Raw genomic sequence first — 15,002 nt, 5'->3', positions numbered from 1 at the left:
GGCGCTGGGGGTGCCGGTCAGCTCTCGCGGTCAGCTCTGCCTCCCGGGGCTCAGGACGGCGGGGCCGACCCCGGCCTCCGGTGCTGGGTTCTTACCGCTGAAAAGTACCCCGTCGCGCAGACCCCCCCGGGCGCCTCCGGGCCAGCTTCGGCCGCCTCAGAGGAAATGCCGCGAGCTTCCACGCGCCGCCGTTTCTGACTCCCTTTTATTTGGCAGAATCCTCCCCCCGGCACCGCGCCCGTCCCCGGGGACTATGTACATTCACATTCTCGGACACGGCCCCCGCCTCGGGCGCCCGGCGCCTGCTTCCGTGGCTGGCCGGGCGCCTCACAGCACGCAGGGTGCCCGCTGCGCCGTCCCCCGACGAGGACCCGGGCGGCTCCTCGTTCCTGCACCTCCTCCTCGGACGGCCGGGGCTCGGGGCAGGCGAGGGCGTGGGGGTGTCCCCGGGTCGCCCCGCAGCGCAGCTGGGCAGCGGCGCAGGTGCTGTGCACAGCCACTGAGTCTTGGGGGACGGTGCTGGGTTTTTTCTGCAAAAGTGTGAGGACGCGGAGGCCGTGGCGGGCCGGCGGCCGGGAGAAGAGGTAGCGGAGGGCAGCCGCGGAGGGCCGGCCGGGCTTGCCTCCGGCCCTGAGAGCTGTCGAGCCCCGGCGTAGGATCGCCGCCGTGCGGCTCTCGGAAGGACCCGGCGCGGGGTTCCGTCGGCAGAAAAGCAAGACGTGACAGAGCCCGCGCGGCGGGGACGGGCCGCTGGAGCCGCGGAGGAAGAAGCCGCGGCCTGTCGGGGGCGAGACCCCACCAGCCCGTCGCCCAACCCCCCAAAAAGGATCAGGCAAGAGAAGGGGCGGACGAGGGCGCGTGGCGGGGCTTGGGGGCGCGGGGCGGCGCCCTGGGCCGCAGTCGCGGGGCTCCCGTCACCTCGCGGCGCGGCTGCTTGGATTTGTGCTCGGAGCCCGCGGCCGACGCTGGAGGAGAGAAACCTGAAGCCACAGCTGCGTCGAGTGGGGCACGTCCTCTGCCGCCTCCCGCGCCAGGGCGGCGGCCCCCGCGGCGCAGCTCGGGTCTCCGGCGGGAGCGGGTTTTCTTTTCCCCTTTAATCCGCAGCGGGGCCCGGAGGCGTCTGCGTGCGCTTCTGAGCGGCTGTCCCCGCCCTGCCCTCCCTCCGTCCTTCGGGGAACGGCAGCCGCCAGCGCCGGGCAGCGGGGCTCTTCGCTGGAGGGAAGGCGCCGGCGGGGCCGCCGGGACGAAGGGGCGTGAGGCCGGGCCGGGGCCCCCGCGGCTCGCGGTGGCTGAGGACGTGGCGTTGGAGGCGGTTCTGTGTTTTCTTTTGGAGAGAAGCGGTAGCAGCAGACGCCGCGGCCGGGGCCGGGCCGGGCGGGGCGGGCAGCGGGGGCGGTGGCGGGGGCCGGGCAGCAGGGTCTGGGCGGGTCAGCGGGGGGCGGCGTCCGGCGGGCCCGGGGAGCCGGGGCGAGAGGGCCCCGCGGAGCCGGCCTCGCAGGGGCTGGCGGCGCCCACGGGCAGGCAGGGGGCGGCGGGCGGGCCGGGCGCGGCGGCCGCGGGGCCCTGCAGGCTCTGGCCGCACACGTGGTGGTGCTTCTCCCAGTCCTTGTGCTGGCAGAAGGAGCCGCAGTAGCGCGCCGCGTTGCAGCCGCTGCAGGTCTCGCTGGCCTTGCGCCCGCAGTTCCAGCAGCTCTGGTCGCGAGAGCGGGCGGTCAGGGCAGGCCCGGAGCAGCAGCCCGCCTGCCGAGCGGGCACGCTCCCCGAGCCGCGCGCACCCAGCCCGCCGGGCGTCACGCGAGGAGAGGAGCGTGGCAGGTGGGCCGCGCCCATGGGCGTCTGGCCGTCGCAGTGCCAGGCGGGCACGGGGGCAGGCTGCTGCTGCGTCGCACGACCCCGCCGGTTCCAGTTGGGTCCCCTCGCTCGCAGGGCCGCAGGTCTCCACCAGGAGGGCCCACAGCCCCTTCCCTCTCCTCCAGGAAGCCCTCCCGGCCTCCCCGGAGCTCCCGTACCGGAATTTGGAGCCGGGGAGAATAAAGGCGGCCAGGCTGCGCGGTGGGGTGGGGGCCAGGCACGGGCCTGTGCGGGGGTGGGGGCAGCCCTACCTCACTGGAGTCCTCCTGCTGGTTCACGACCGTCAGCGCGTCCTCGGAGGCCTGCCGGCGCGCCTCGGCCAGGGCCCGCTGCATCTTGGCGCGCTCGGTGCTGATGAGCTCGTGGGCCTTGCGCTCCGCGTCCGACACCGCCTTCTGCAGCTCCGACATGGCCTGCCGCTTCACCTCGTTCACCGCCTCCTCTGCGGGGGGGCGGCCCCGTCACGAGAGAGCCGGGAGCCCTGGCCGCCGCCCCGCGCCCTGTGAGACCCAGGGCCACAGTGCTCGCCCCACGCAGAGGGGCTCAGACCAGCAGGCAGAGGCAGCTGGAGGCGGAGCTGGAGGCAGGAAGGGGGTCTGGCCACCCCTGTGCTGATGAGGCTGGGCAGGGCCCAGGAATCTGCATCCCAGCACCTTCCAGGTGCTGCTGCTGCTGCTGCTGCTGCGGGTCCCGGGCCCCATGCTGACAGCAGCTGCGCTTCCCCCAGGGGCAGCCTGCCTCCTCCAACCCCTCGGACGCAGCACTGAGCCCACTGCTCTCCCCACACACCACCTTCGGCCTGTTAGGCTCTGGCTAGTGGCCACCCGGTGTTGGCCAGCGACAGCCCTGCCCCGCACAGGTTGCTCCAAGGCACCCCAAGCCCGCAGGCCTGTAAGGCCCAAGATTTTGCCACAAGTCGGGCACAGCTGAGCCCCTGCCCCCCATATGCGGGGCAGTGGGGAGTGTGGCCTGCCCACCCCTGGCTCCCTCTTGGGGTCCCCACTCACCAGCCTTCCTCCAGATCTCCTCGGGCATGTAGCCTGCGAGGGTCCTGGGCAGGAGCTCCCGGGGGGCATCTAGAACATAGGGGCTGCGTCACGCACGGGCCGGCTGCTGGCCCCGGGGCCCCCCTGGTTGAAGCCCTGCAGCAGCTGCTGGGTGGGCAGGTGCTGTCGGGAAAGGGACTCGGGTGCTGACGGGCCTTGAATTGGGGTGGGAGCCGGGCCCTCCCGGCCTCTCGGTGTCCACGAGCGTGGCGAGAGCCAACGGGCCTTCCCAGCCCTGTTGCTTGGCGTGTGATGGGTGCTGGCCGTGGCGCCCCTCCACGCACACACGACACTAGGTCAGGCCTCCTGCCACCCCGTGCATCCCAGCTCTCTGCACACACGCCCCATGCACCCCAGCGCTCTGCATGTCCACCCTGCCCCATGTACCCCAGCTCTCTGCACGCCCACCCCACCCACCCCAGCTCTTGGCACGCACACCCCGTGCACCCAGCTTTTGGCACGCCAGCCCCGCCCTGCGCACCTAGCTGAGCCCCCTCTGCACCCATGGAGCTGCCGAGGGGCCGGATGCCAGGCACCGGGCCCTTCTTGGGGTCCTCGGAGTCGCTGCAGCGCCGGCTCCAGTGGTTGAGGGCCTCACGGTCGGCCTCCTGGCAGCGCCGCAGCACAGTGAGTGAACGCCGCGTCTTCTCCGCCATGTCCATGATGCAGTTCAGGAGCTGCGGGCGGGGTCTGAGCTTGGGCACGGCCCACCGGGCGGGGGTGGGGGGGCGGGGAGGGCTGGAGCAGGGGTCACTTTCAGCCCAGACCCCCAGCCTGGGCACCAGGCTCGCCGGCAAGTGTGCTGGAACTCAGGGCCTCGGGCTCTGCCCCCACGCTCCAGGATCAGGCCTGCCGCGGGGGCGCCGGTCACTCCTGTGTGCCCCCGGCCCAAGGCAGCGTGCGGCGGCTGATCCTGAAGATGGTGCGAGTGGCCCCCACATCCCGCGTTACTCTGGGGAAACTCCAGGCAGAGGAGGGGCCTTCTGAGGAGCTGACCAGAGGGGTGGTCACTCTGCCCCCACCCTCAGGTGGCCCTGGGACGTGCAGCCCCTCAGCCGGGCCTGGACACTCACGTTGTTGAGGTGCTTCCACTCCTCGGCCCACTCGCGCTCCGTGAGCCTGTGGTCAATCACCTCCTCCGGCCTGGACCCGTGTACCACTGCGGGAGGGGTGGACGCTGAGGCCCCTGCTGAGCCCAGGCCGCCTGCCCACCTGCCCAGCCCCAGGCCAGCCTGTGTCCCCGGCCCAGGGAGCCGCGCTGGCGTGTGAACCTGCCCACGTGTGCCCTCCTGGCTGTACCGCCAGGCCCACTGGGACAGCGGGTCAGGCAAGCTGCTGCCCACACTCATTCCCAAGGGAGCCCTGGGCCCCGACTGGCCCCTCTCTCTGCCTCAGTCTCCCTCTCCGGACCCCACAGGAGGAGACGGGGCCCGAGAGCTGCCCGGGGTCTGTGAGGCCCCCCCCCCCCGCCCTGTGTTAGCCCCAGGGTCTGCTTTACAGAAGAGGACACTGGGCTGGCGCGGGACTGTGCTGGCCCAAGGGCGGTGGGGTCGGTCAGAACCGGCTTTGGCTGGCTTGGCCAGACCGGACGGTGGGGCTCTGCACCCCAGAAACCAGCATGCCCGAGGCTCTGTCCTCGCCCTGCTCCCTGTGCTGGGTGCCCTCCGAGACGCTGCCCGGGCCTGTACTGGGTGCCCAGGTTGGTGGACACCTCCTGGGGCTGGGCACTGTCCGCTTAGGCCCTCAGCATCCTGGCCTCCCAAACCCGCCTGCCCCCGAAACCGTAGAGGACTACTTGGCCGACGAGGTGCCCACCGCCCTGCCCTGTGCCAAAGCCCCAACCAAAATAGAGGCTGAGACGTGCCGGCAGCTGGCGTTTATTTTTGCAGTCGCTGGACGGGCGGGAGTTAGCACCTGCCTGACCCCGGCTGCCACCCGCAGACGTGTCACCTGCTGCCCGGCCCCGGGAGCCTCTGCAGGGCTGAGGCGGCGCTGGCCCTGCCCAGGAGGCCTGTGTCCCTGCACCAGGATGGTTGAGGTGCCCTGGGTGGGCCCTGTGCCCCCACACCAGGGCCGCTGGCCCCTACCCGCAGGCGGGGGGGGCGGCAGCAGCTGTGTTGGCTGCTCCCCACGGCGTGTGCCCGCTCCTGGGAGCCAGCCCACCAAGCACATGGGCAGGAGGTCGTGTGACCACCCAAGGGTGCACCGTGGGGTGCAGGGCTTGAGGCCAGGCATCCACATGTGCTCACCCTGCCCATAAGCAGGTCTCCGGCCTGGACACTGCCCCTCTGCGCGGCTGAAGCTGTTTTGGGCCCTGCTGGGAGATGAAGTCCCCCCAGAGGCCTCTAACCCGAGGGCTGTGTGCCGGGCAGGCGGCCAGTGCCCCTCAGGCTCAACGTCCCGCAGACTCGGGCCTGCCCCACCAGCGGGGGGTCCCAGGATGGACACCTGCAGCCATGGCCCCCCACCTGGGGAGAACGGGCCCTAAGGGAGGGTACCCAGGCCAAGAAGATGCTCTCCTGCAGAGGCGTCCGGGGGGGCACAGCTCAGCCCGGCCCTGGGCGGGACCCCCACTCTAGTTCCCAGTCCACACCGCTTCCTCAGCAGCCTCCCGGACAGGCTGAGGCGTTCTGCTGTGTCCCGGGTACCTGCTGTGCCCGTGGGCTCCCACCGACCCAGTCTGGCCCTGCTCATCCAGCTCCTGGGGGCTCCCGCTGGCCCACCTGGCCCACTGGCCTGCCCAGGCTGACCCGCCCCAGCCCCTGACACCCAGCTAGGCTGACCCACCGGGCCCCTCACACCGCCGGCCCCTCACCCAGCTGCCGAGGGCGGTCCCGCAGCTCCCGGGGGTCGGCGTGGCGGTAGGCGTCCCGCAGGTGGTGGGCGGTGGCCATATCCTCCAGCCGGAAGTGCGGGGGTGGCGTGGGGTGTGGGGGCCCGTGGGTGGGGCTGTAGCGCTGGGCGGGGCTCAGGGTGCAGGGACGCTTGCTGAGGTGGTCGGGATGCAGCGGGTCCCGGTCCGACCCGTTCTCTTTGGTCCTGGAGTGGGTGGGGCACAGATATGGGCCACGGGCCTGGCGGAGCCCCGGCAGGTGCCAGGCTGCGGCGTGGGCAGAGGGGGCGTGGCGGAGCCCGGCAGCGGGAGCAGCTCCTCCCTGCGTCCTCTGGGGCTGTCCGGGGGCCCTGGCCCTGGCCCTCCCGGAGCCCAGGGTGCGCGAAGCCTGGCCTGCTGTCAGGGGAAGGGGAGGGGGACCCCAGCTGCCATAGCCAGACGCAGTCACCCCGACAGCGGTGGCCTCCTGGGGGGGTGTGCAGGCCTCGGCCCCCCGGTGCTCAGGGCCATCCCCAGCACGGATGGAAGAGCCGGGCAGACCCTCCTGCCTCTTCCCCGGCACGCGTCCTCGGCCTGACCGGAGGCCTCCTGGGATGGCTGCGCCTGCCCAGCCCGCTCCCAGCGGACGCCCCGCCTCAGCCCGGCCGCCGCTCCCTGCTGGCCCCAGCGCCCGCCCAGCACACCCGCACCTGTCTGGCGACCTCCTCTTGCCGTTCTCGCGGGCGTCCAGCAGGAGCTCGGAGGAGTCGACCGGGGAGGAGGCGCTGGCATCCAGCAGCAGCTGCTCGTGCTGGGCCAGGTACTGGGCGGGCGTCTGCTTGGCCAGGCGGGCGCAGTGCAGGAGCTCTCGCTGCAGCAGCGGCAGGTTTGCCTGTGGGCAGGAGGGGCAGGTCTCTGGCTGTGTGACTCGGGGAGCTGCGCCCTCTGGTCCCCGGGACGGGCACTTCCTGGTGATGCCCGGGGCAAGCGGGAGCCTCGGGGGACCCTGTCCCCCAGCGTGCACAGCAATTTGGGGTGCAGGGGGGGCCCAGATTCTGGGTCAGATTCTGAGTCACCTGGCTCCCTCCCCCCGGGGCGTCGAGGCAGGAGAGGCCTGCAGAGAAGACCTTGCTGGTGCCCGGTGCCACGCGTGACTGTGTGGAGGGGGAAACTGAGGCTCAGAGAGGGGAGCACGGCTGCCTGCGAGCAGGGGGCTGTGTGGCTGCTCTGACCCGAGTGCACCCGGTTGAGGTCCACCGAGCCCCACTTCCTGTGGGCTCCAGCAGTCCTGGGGTGCCTTGGTCTGGAGCATGGGCACCGTGCGCCCCCCAGGGTCTCGCAGCCGCCTGCAGGGGGACATTTGACGTGGCTCCGCATTTGCGGGTGAGGACACGGCACAGCGGGTGGGGGTGGAGCGACGTCCCGTGGGGGTGCTGACGGGAAGGTGGCCCCGCCCGCCACGCCTGTGGGGCCGCAATGCCCTGGCCCTGGCGCCAGGCCCCCAAGCCCTCTGGGCTGCCGGCGGCTCCTCAGGCGCCTTCCCCGGAGTCTCCCACAGCTTCCGCGGGGGCCGGCCGGGCCCGAGGACACTGGACAGGGGCCCAGCGGCCCTAAGTATTTGTAAATAAACCCGGTCCCAACTTTCTCACGGTGCTTTCGAGCTGCCTTTGCCGCCCCGCACCCCGTCAGTGTGTCCACCCGGACCCGCCGGCAGCCCGTGCGTCCTGTCAGGCAGCGCCGGCTGCCAGGCCTGTTTTTCTGTTTGGATAGCTGAACCGGGGCCAGCCCGCCATCTGTCGAGCACGTTAGCAGCAGGAGCTGGGAAACGCGGCCCCGGGAGGCCTGTGGACGCCAGCATCCTCTCCATCCCGGCCCCGGGGCCGCCCGCTCGGCAGGGCGGGGGCAGCAGGGCACCGGCTGGTGGCTGTCAGGGCCTCACAAACATCTGGATTCCTGGCCGGCTGGGGCCAGCTGGGAACCGGCAGTGGGCGGGCGGGAGGGGCTGCCCCTGCTCCCGCTCAGCCGGTGGGGTCGGGTCAGGAGACGGAGCGGGGGCCCAGGGCCCTGCTGGGGGCAGTGAGGACCCTGGCATAGAAGAAATGGGGTGGAGACCTGGGCACAGATTCTGCCCTGTTCCCAGGGCCCCGCTGAGATGCTGGCAGCAGAGCGGTCACTGAGCCCTCCAGACCCCACCCGCGTCTGACGCTGCAGGAAGGCGGGGAGACCCTCTTCACAGCTGGGAGCTCGGCCCGCGCGTGTGAGCAGGACAGCGCGGCTCCGCGTCACAGGGCTGGAGGGCTCCCGCCTTGAGCGCTCCGTCAAAAGCCTACGTGGCCAGCCTGCCCTTGGCGTGCACTGTGGCCTCTGGTGTGCTCTGTAACTGGGCGGTGGAGGCGCCTGTGGCCCGGGGCACTCCGTGGGAATGAAGCCCCAGCCCCCTGGGAGGCTGAAGTGGGACCCGGGCTGACCCCAGGGCAGGGCTGACATTCACACAGCCTCTCTCCAGGGGAGGACAGCCCGAGGGCCACTGCCCACGCGGCCCTGGGCCACGCAGACCCTCGGAGGCTCAGGCCAGCTCCTTGCCCACCGCCCTGGACGCCGAGCTGTGTCTTTGACACCCCGCTGGCCAGGGCCACGCATGAGGCCGGGAGCCGCTGTGGGCAGAGGGAGGCCGCGCAGGGACCTCAGCGTCCTTCTGGCCCGCGCTGGGCCTGGGGGGTGCACAGTGGTTGGGCTGTGGCCGGGCAGGGGTGACCGCAGGGACCGGTCTCCGGGATGAACAGGGGTGGCGAGGCGCTGGCAGCTGCTGTAAACATCTGACCTCACAGAACAAGCATCGAGTGTCCCCTAGACGGGGCTGCGGCCAGCAGCCTGCGGGAGGGGGAGCAAGGCCCGTGGGGCAGGTGGTCGCCAGATGGGCCGCCGGCCCTGCCAGCAGCAGGAGGGTGAGGGGGGGTGTCGGGGGGCAGGGGCTACAGGGGGCCAAGTGCTGCCTGGGGCCTCGGCGCCATCTCAGTGGCAGCAGGTGGACCTCAGGGCCTCAGTTTCCCCACCGGCTAGTGGCAAGCAGCGGCAGGGCCTGCGCTGGCCTCAGGGGCTGCTGGGAGGGGCCAACTGGCCACCAGCCATGGGCAGCACACCTCTACAGCACGTCAACCTGTCTCCAGAGGACACCGCCCTGATGAGCAGGTGTGGATGCCCAGGGTAGACCCTGCGGCTGGGGCCCGGTGCACACAGCCACAGGGGGCAGCAGGTGTGGCCTGCGGGCAGCAGCTACATGACAAAGTTGGGCTCTGGCTGCAGCCTCTGGCAGGGTCTGTCCTGAAGGCCACCCCTGGGGCTGGAGAGGCCTTGTGCTGGCACCTGGGCCACAGGGCGGTGTCTCCCAAGTGGGCCGCATGGAAACCAACCCCAGAGGGGGCCCTAGAGGCACGAGGCGGCTAAAGGGCCTCCATCAAGTGCTCCTGGGCAGGGCCTTGTGCCGCCCTGTGGGCAGTGAAGACCCGAGAAGGGGCTGGGCGGGAGCACGTCCACTCCACGAGCCCTTGAGCTACCCAGCGCCTGCTCTGGGCCACGGGCTGGGTTGTGGGGCCTGCACTGCTCCCAGCCCTCCAGCCCCACAGGCTGTCCTGCCCGCGCTGGCCGTGGCCAGGGGCTCTGCCCGGCTGCCCTCCCCACCCGGCCCTCAGCAGGTCACGGCCTCATGCTGCGTTGGCCCCGGGCCCCGTCCTCTCTGCATGCGACGTGTCCCCAGCTTGGCCCAGTCTGGGAGTGCAGGGCTGGTGGAAGCAGCTGACCGGGTGGCCGGCCGAACCCGCCCAGCAGGCTCCGTAAGGGTCGGCTCTGACCGGTCAGCGCTGCTCCGGGACAGGAGCTGGAGCACGGTGGGAGGAGCGAGGCTGGCCATGCAGCCAGGCATGGGGGCTGGGCCTTACCTTCAAGAAGGGGATGACAAAGGGCCGCAGCGGGAAGTTGGTGGCCTCCTGCAGCTTGGAGTGGAACTCCTCGATGGTCAGTGTGGAGTTCTGGGGAGAGGGGCGGGGTGAGCCATTGCTGCTGCTGCCGCCCGCCCAGCCCGGTGTGGGGGGCACTCACCACGAGCCCCAGCACCAGCGCGCGCACACGCTCTCCGATCTCGGGGGAGATGTCGCCGCCGAACTGCTGCAGGGTGCTGAGGAAGCGCTTGAGCTTGCTGAGCTGCCGTGCCCCGCAGGCCGGGGGCAGGTGCTGCGTGGACAGCGAGGCTGTGGATGAGGCGGCCGGGCCATTGCTAAAGCCGCTGGGCGTGGACGGGGCACCGCTGACGGCTGTGGGCGAGTGGCTGCTGCCGTTCATCACTGTGGAGGGTAAAGGGCGCATGAGGGCGGAGGGCAGAGGGCGCGTGAGGGTGGCAGAGGAAGCCCTGGGTGCCCTGGCAAATGCCCCTGTGGCTCCCACAGACCCCAGTGGTAAGGGGAGCTGAGTGTGGCTGTGACCTGGGCCTGGCACCCACCCGGCACTGCCCCTTCCTCCCGGCCGCGCAGTCCGGCCTCCAGACCTAGCAGGGACGCCTGCCTCCCAGCCAGGACAGCCACAGGCAGGGTCCACCCTCAGGGTCCACTAGCCCACTGCCCTTCTCTGGGGTGAGGCCGCAAGCCCCCGAAGTCTGGGAATCCACCATCCAGCATGCCACCCCCAGCTCTGCTGCCCGCAGGGGCCCAGGGCCAGCTGCTGGAGCTGGGCAGGCTAAGGGCTGGTGCCCAGGACACGTGGGGCTGGACCCTGGCGGCAGCTCGGGTCACTGCAGCATTGCCGTGCATGGGGTCCGCACAGTGGTGTCGGGGCCTGCGGGACACGAGCCGGGCCCAGGCCAGCACCAGCAGGCACCCAGGCCAGCCTCCGGGGCAGCGCCTCAGCCTGCAGCCTGGCCAGCCCCTCGCACCAGTGCCCTGCCTGAGCAGCCTGGCCACAGCCGCCCAAAGACGACAGTGGAGGGGGCTCTGGGAGGGGGATGGAAGCCCACATGCACGCACACACACGTGCACCCACATGAACACACGCAGCACACGTGTGCACACACGCACGCCGCGCCCACTCAGCCCCGGCAGCAAGGGCCCTGCCTGGCCCTGGGCCGCGGGGCCTGTGCCTTCCGGCCCTGGTGGGGTGAGCCCCGTACAGATGCCCCACCAGCGGCGCCTTCTGGGAGCAGCTCCCACTGACCTTCCTGCCAGAGCCCCAGAGCCCTCCTGCTTGCTCAGGCCCCGTGGCCAAGGGCCGGGCCCTGGGCAGCCAGGCGCCCACACCCACAGCTGCCCACCACAGGTGCGGGACCGTGGCTGAGTGCCGGTGCCGTGGGGCCAGTCCGGGACTGGCTGGACCTGCCCAGGGGCCTCCATCCGCCTCTGCAGAGGTGCGTGGGCACGTGTGGGGCACACCGCCTTGGACAGACCCAGCCCGCCGGCGGGCAGGGACAGCGCGGGCTGGGCATGACCATCAGGCCTGGCCTCTGTATCTCGTCTGCAAACAGCCCTGACCTGGACCAGAGTGGGTGCTGGGGGCCGGGGACAGGTGCTGGTGCCCTCTGCCTGTGCCCGCCCGCAGAACCAGCTTACCCCTGCCACTCAGGGCCGGGCAGCCTCAAGCTGGGAGCCGGGGGAGCAGGGCCAGGGCTGCCACCTGATGCAGGCAGGCGGGGTGCCCCTCCCTCGGGAAGGGATGGCCGCGGGGAGCAGACCCCCCCCTCGCTCTACAGAGTAGCTGGCGACGTCCGCTGGGAGCACTGAGAGCCGCTCCTCCGCCCCAGGGGCACCGCGGGCTGGCTGGCCGCAGCAGGCTGCCCCACCCGCCCGCCCTGCTCAGGAATGGAGCATGGAGCTAGGAGGGGCACGCGCCGTCCCCACCGCTCCCTGGGCAGCGTCCACTCTCCACTCAGCGCCGGCCACTGTGAACACGGCTGCCCCCAGGGACGCCGACACTTGCCTGGCGGTCAAGGCCCACGACAGTCTCCGGCTGTCACTGCGGAGACTGTCACCGCGGAGACACCCGGGGCCGCGAGGCCTCGCCGCTGGCTCCCTGCACTGTTGCTGGGTGGGCTGCCCCGGGGGGCCCGGGCTTCCCCAGCTCCCCACACTGGCCGCTGTCCACCCTCCACCACCCTGGTCGGGGCGGGCTGCCTCCCGCCGCTCCTTACCAGCCTGGCCCTGGAGCCTGGGTCCTGCCGGAGGCCTGCTGGCCCACGTTCCCTCCCGCGGCTGCCGGGCAGTCTCAGCAGCTTGCTAAAGAGACGCCGAAAATAACCCCAGGCCACAAGTGCCTTCATTCCCACAACAGGTGTGTTACTAAGTTAGACCGCACACGTGTCCCCAGCTGAGGTTTGGGGGCACACACTAGCACCCCTGCAGCTCCCCAGGCCTGTGGCCGGGGCGGGGGCGGGCTGGGACGAGGACCCTTCCGCCAGCCCCTGCTGGCCGGGAGCCCAGGGTCCTTGTGGGCAGCACTGCTGTCCAGGGACGTGGGGACGGGCGTGAACGAGGCATGTGTGTCTCTCCAGCATCTCTGTGGTCTGTCCCCGGTGCCGGCTGCACACCTGGGCTGACCGGCCTGTCCAGACCAGTGCTCTGGACGTGGCCCCCCACTGGAGCCTTCGGCTCTGCACACCCGCTAGGCCCCCGCACTGGACAGACAGGCCTCCTGGCGGCCAGCGCCTGAGCCCTGGTGTTCACAGGTGAGGCACAGGCACCGGCCAGGTGACTTGGGGCTGTGGAGGTCGGAGAGGCCACCCCGGCCGCCAGCCCCTCCGCTCTCGGGGTGCCGCCGTGGGCGCCTCGCAAGGCCTCCCAGGGAGAGGGCCAGGCGGGGCACAGGGAGGCCGTTTGGAGCCGCGGTTTTTGTTATTTTACTTACAGAGACAGACCATAGACCATTTTAAGCAGCCATGAAAACGGCCGGGCGGCAGAGACATCACAGGCCCGTCCTCTCGATCTGTGAGCAAAATAAGAAAAACGCGGTCAGGACGGCCTGCGGGGGCTCCTTCCTGCGCATGGCGCCCCCAGCCAGTCCCTGCCCTCTGCCTCCTGGGGCAGCTCTGGGGTTGGGACCCCCACGGGCCACCACCATGGGCCTCTGCAAAGGAATGCGGTTGGGCGGGGGGCCCTTCCAGGGTCACCTCTGGCGGGACCTCCTGGGGGTCTGCGAGAGTCCTGGAGTGGCCATCGGCCAGGCAGGAGACCTGGGTGCAGCCTGGTGACCCTACTGGGCCAGAGCCGCTCCCGGCTGGTGTCTCCACGGACAGACGGTGGGTGGGGTGGCTGGCGGCGGAGCCGTGGCTGGCAGAGCCCATCTGTCTGAGCTGATGTGTGCGGCGGCGCAGCGGGAGGAGCCCCAGGCAGTGCAGGGAGTGAGCCCCCCGTCACCAGGGTCAGCCAAGGGCAGGGCCTTCCCGGCTGCAGAGAAGCTGGCGCGAGACCTGCTCTTGGCTTCTGCATGCTCTCACACTCCCGCCCCCCCCCGTGCCACCCCGCAGCCCAGCGCCAACGTGCGCGTGTCCGGCAGCTGCGGGCAAGGAGGCCACAGCTCGGGCTGTGGTCAAGGTCAGCCTCTGGGCAGCTGGGCACGCTGGTGGCCTGGGCAGCGCTGAGCGTGGCGGCTGTGTCTGTGCCGGCTGCCACAAGCCAGGCACACCCCACGGCTAACCACGGGCTTCTGGGGGCTCCTGGGGTTAGGAGCGAAGCCGAGGCCACCCTGAGCCCTGGGGGACACTCTGCAGGGGACACGTGACAGTGCCCACTCTGGGCAACAGTGCTGCTGGTCTCCCCATGCGCACGGAGAGAGGCCCTCGGTGCCAGGAGCGCCAGCGCAGAATGGAGGGGCCCGGGGGTGCAGGGGAACCCCACGCCACACCACAGTCCAGCAGCAGCCCCAGGCTGCTGGACCCAGAGGGCCAGCATGTCCGCTGACCCGTCCCCGGCCAGGACATCGGGCTCCCACTCCAGGGCACTCGGGAACGCGGCCCCACTGGGAAGGGACCCCGGCAGGCAGACACACGCTTGTGCTGGGGCTGCTTCTTGGGACCCACACTCAGGGGCTGCAGTTTAGGGGTGCCCACACGCTTCTGCGCACAAGCGGTTCCACCGTGATCTCCTTCCCCCACTGAGCCAACCAGTGCCCCCTCACCACCGCTGAGGTCAGGTCGGGCCCGCACGGGCCTCGTGGCAGCCTCAGCCGCCCGCCACGGGAAGGCGGCTCCTCTGGGCCAGCCCAGCGTGGCCGCTGCAGCGGGTGGGGCCTGAGGGCTGCTGGGTGCCGGCTGCCGTGCCCTGTGGGGGTGGGCCCGCAGGGAGGGTGATCGGCGGCCAGGAGGGCCCCGCTTTCGGACATCAACCATTGACCATGTCCACCAAACGCAGGCAGAAAGTGGACCAGAGACCGGCTCAAGCCAGCCCCACACGTGGGGCCTGCCTGGGCCCCGGCCGAGCGCTGAGAAGCGGCTGCCCCGTCCCAGGGGTGGGCCCAGCACCCTGCCCCCCGGGGGGACGGGCCAGCCCTACGGTGGCCCAGGAGGCAGGGCCGAGGGTGGTGGTGGATGCAACGGGACAGAGGAAGTAGCTGGGATGGGTGGGAACCGGGGTCCACGAGGCTAAGGAATGTGGGGTCTCCAGAGAGGGGGTGACACGGGGGAGGGGCCTCTGGCCTCTGGCCCTGGATGTGGGGGCCATGGACACTCCCACCCTGTCGCCGCAGAGCCCCGGCAGGCCCGGGTCTGGGGGCAGCGGACACCGACCCGCACGTGGCCCGAGCCCGGTCGCCCCCTCGCAGTGGCTCAGGCCCCAGAGTCACAGGCCCCGGCATCTGCCCAAAGGACGGGGCTGCGGGGTGGTAGGGTTATCCCTAACGCTAGCCCTAACCCTCACGGGCCACGCAGCCACCCCCCGAAGCGGCCCCGCTCCCGAAGCTCTGGCTGTGGCACGGCGAGCTTCCCGCCCGCCCCGGGCCCAGCGGGCACCCACGGGGGCAGCCCGGCAGCCCCAGCGCCCCAGCCCGCCCGGTACTCACTGGCGTGGGGCGTGAGGGGGGCTGGCGCGCGGGCCCCTGGGAGGCGGCAGGCGGCGGCATGCTGGGGGGTGTGGCCCGGGGCTGCGTCTTCACCTCGGCGGGCGAGTCCGGCATCGCTGTGGCCTTCTCCTTGTCAGCTGTGGGCGCTGGGTGGGGAAGAGAGAGGCGGTGAGGCAGGCTGTGGCACAGAGGGGCGTTGCCTGTGGGCAGCCCTGGGGCCAGGGTCGGCCCCCGGGCAGTGGTGCGCACCCTCCATCAGCCCC

At 71.5% G+C, this 15,002-nt stretch overlaps 1 protein-coding gene across 1 annotated transcript; it reads right to left on the bottom strand.

The window, feature by feature from the left end:
- Window positions 1-251: 251 nt before the first annotated feature.
- Window positions 252-14,868, bottom strand: CBFA2T3 (CBFA2/RUNX1 partner transcriptional co-repressor 3). The gene is made up of 14 exons (XM_037518045.1): window positions 14,740-14,868; window positions 13,732-13,738; window positions 12,592-12,669; window positions 9,805-10,046; window positions 9,645-9,734; window positions 6,420-6,601; window positions 5,713-5,936; window positions 3,971-4,056; window positions 3,379-3,574; window positions 2,859-2,927; window positions 2,103-2,293; window positions 1,444-1,692; window positions 1,156-1,324; window positions 252-778 (listed from the first exon to the last, which is right to left on the bottom strand). The coding sequence occupies exons 1-14, from the start codon at window positions 14,851-14,853 to the stop codon at window positions 252-254; spliced, it is 2,424 nt and encodes an 807-aa protein (XP_037373942.1). The 5' UTR covers window positions 14,854-14,868.
- Between the last annotated feature and the right edge of the window lie 134 nt (window positions 14,869-15,002).

The sequence above is a fragment of the Talpa occidentalis genome, unplaced genomic scaffold (genome assembly GCF_014898055.3).
Source record: "Talpa occidentalis isolate TD23 unplaced genomic scaffold, MPIMG_talOcc4v2.1 talOcc4.17, whole genome shotgun sequence".
Lineage (NCBI taxonomy): Eukaryota > Metazoa > Chordata > Mammalia > Eulipotyphla > Talpidae > Talpa > Talpa occidentalis.
This window is presented reverse-complemented; position numbering and strand designations above follow the sequence as displayed.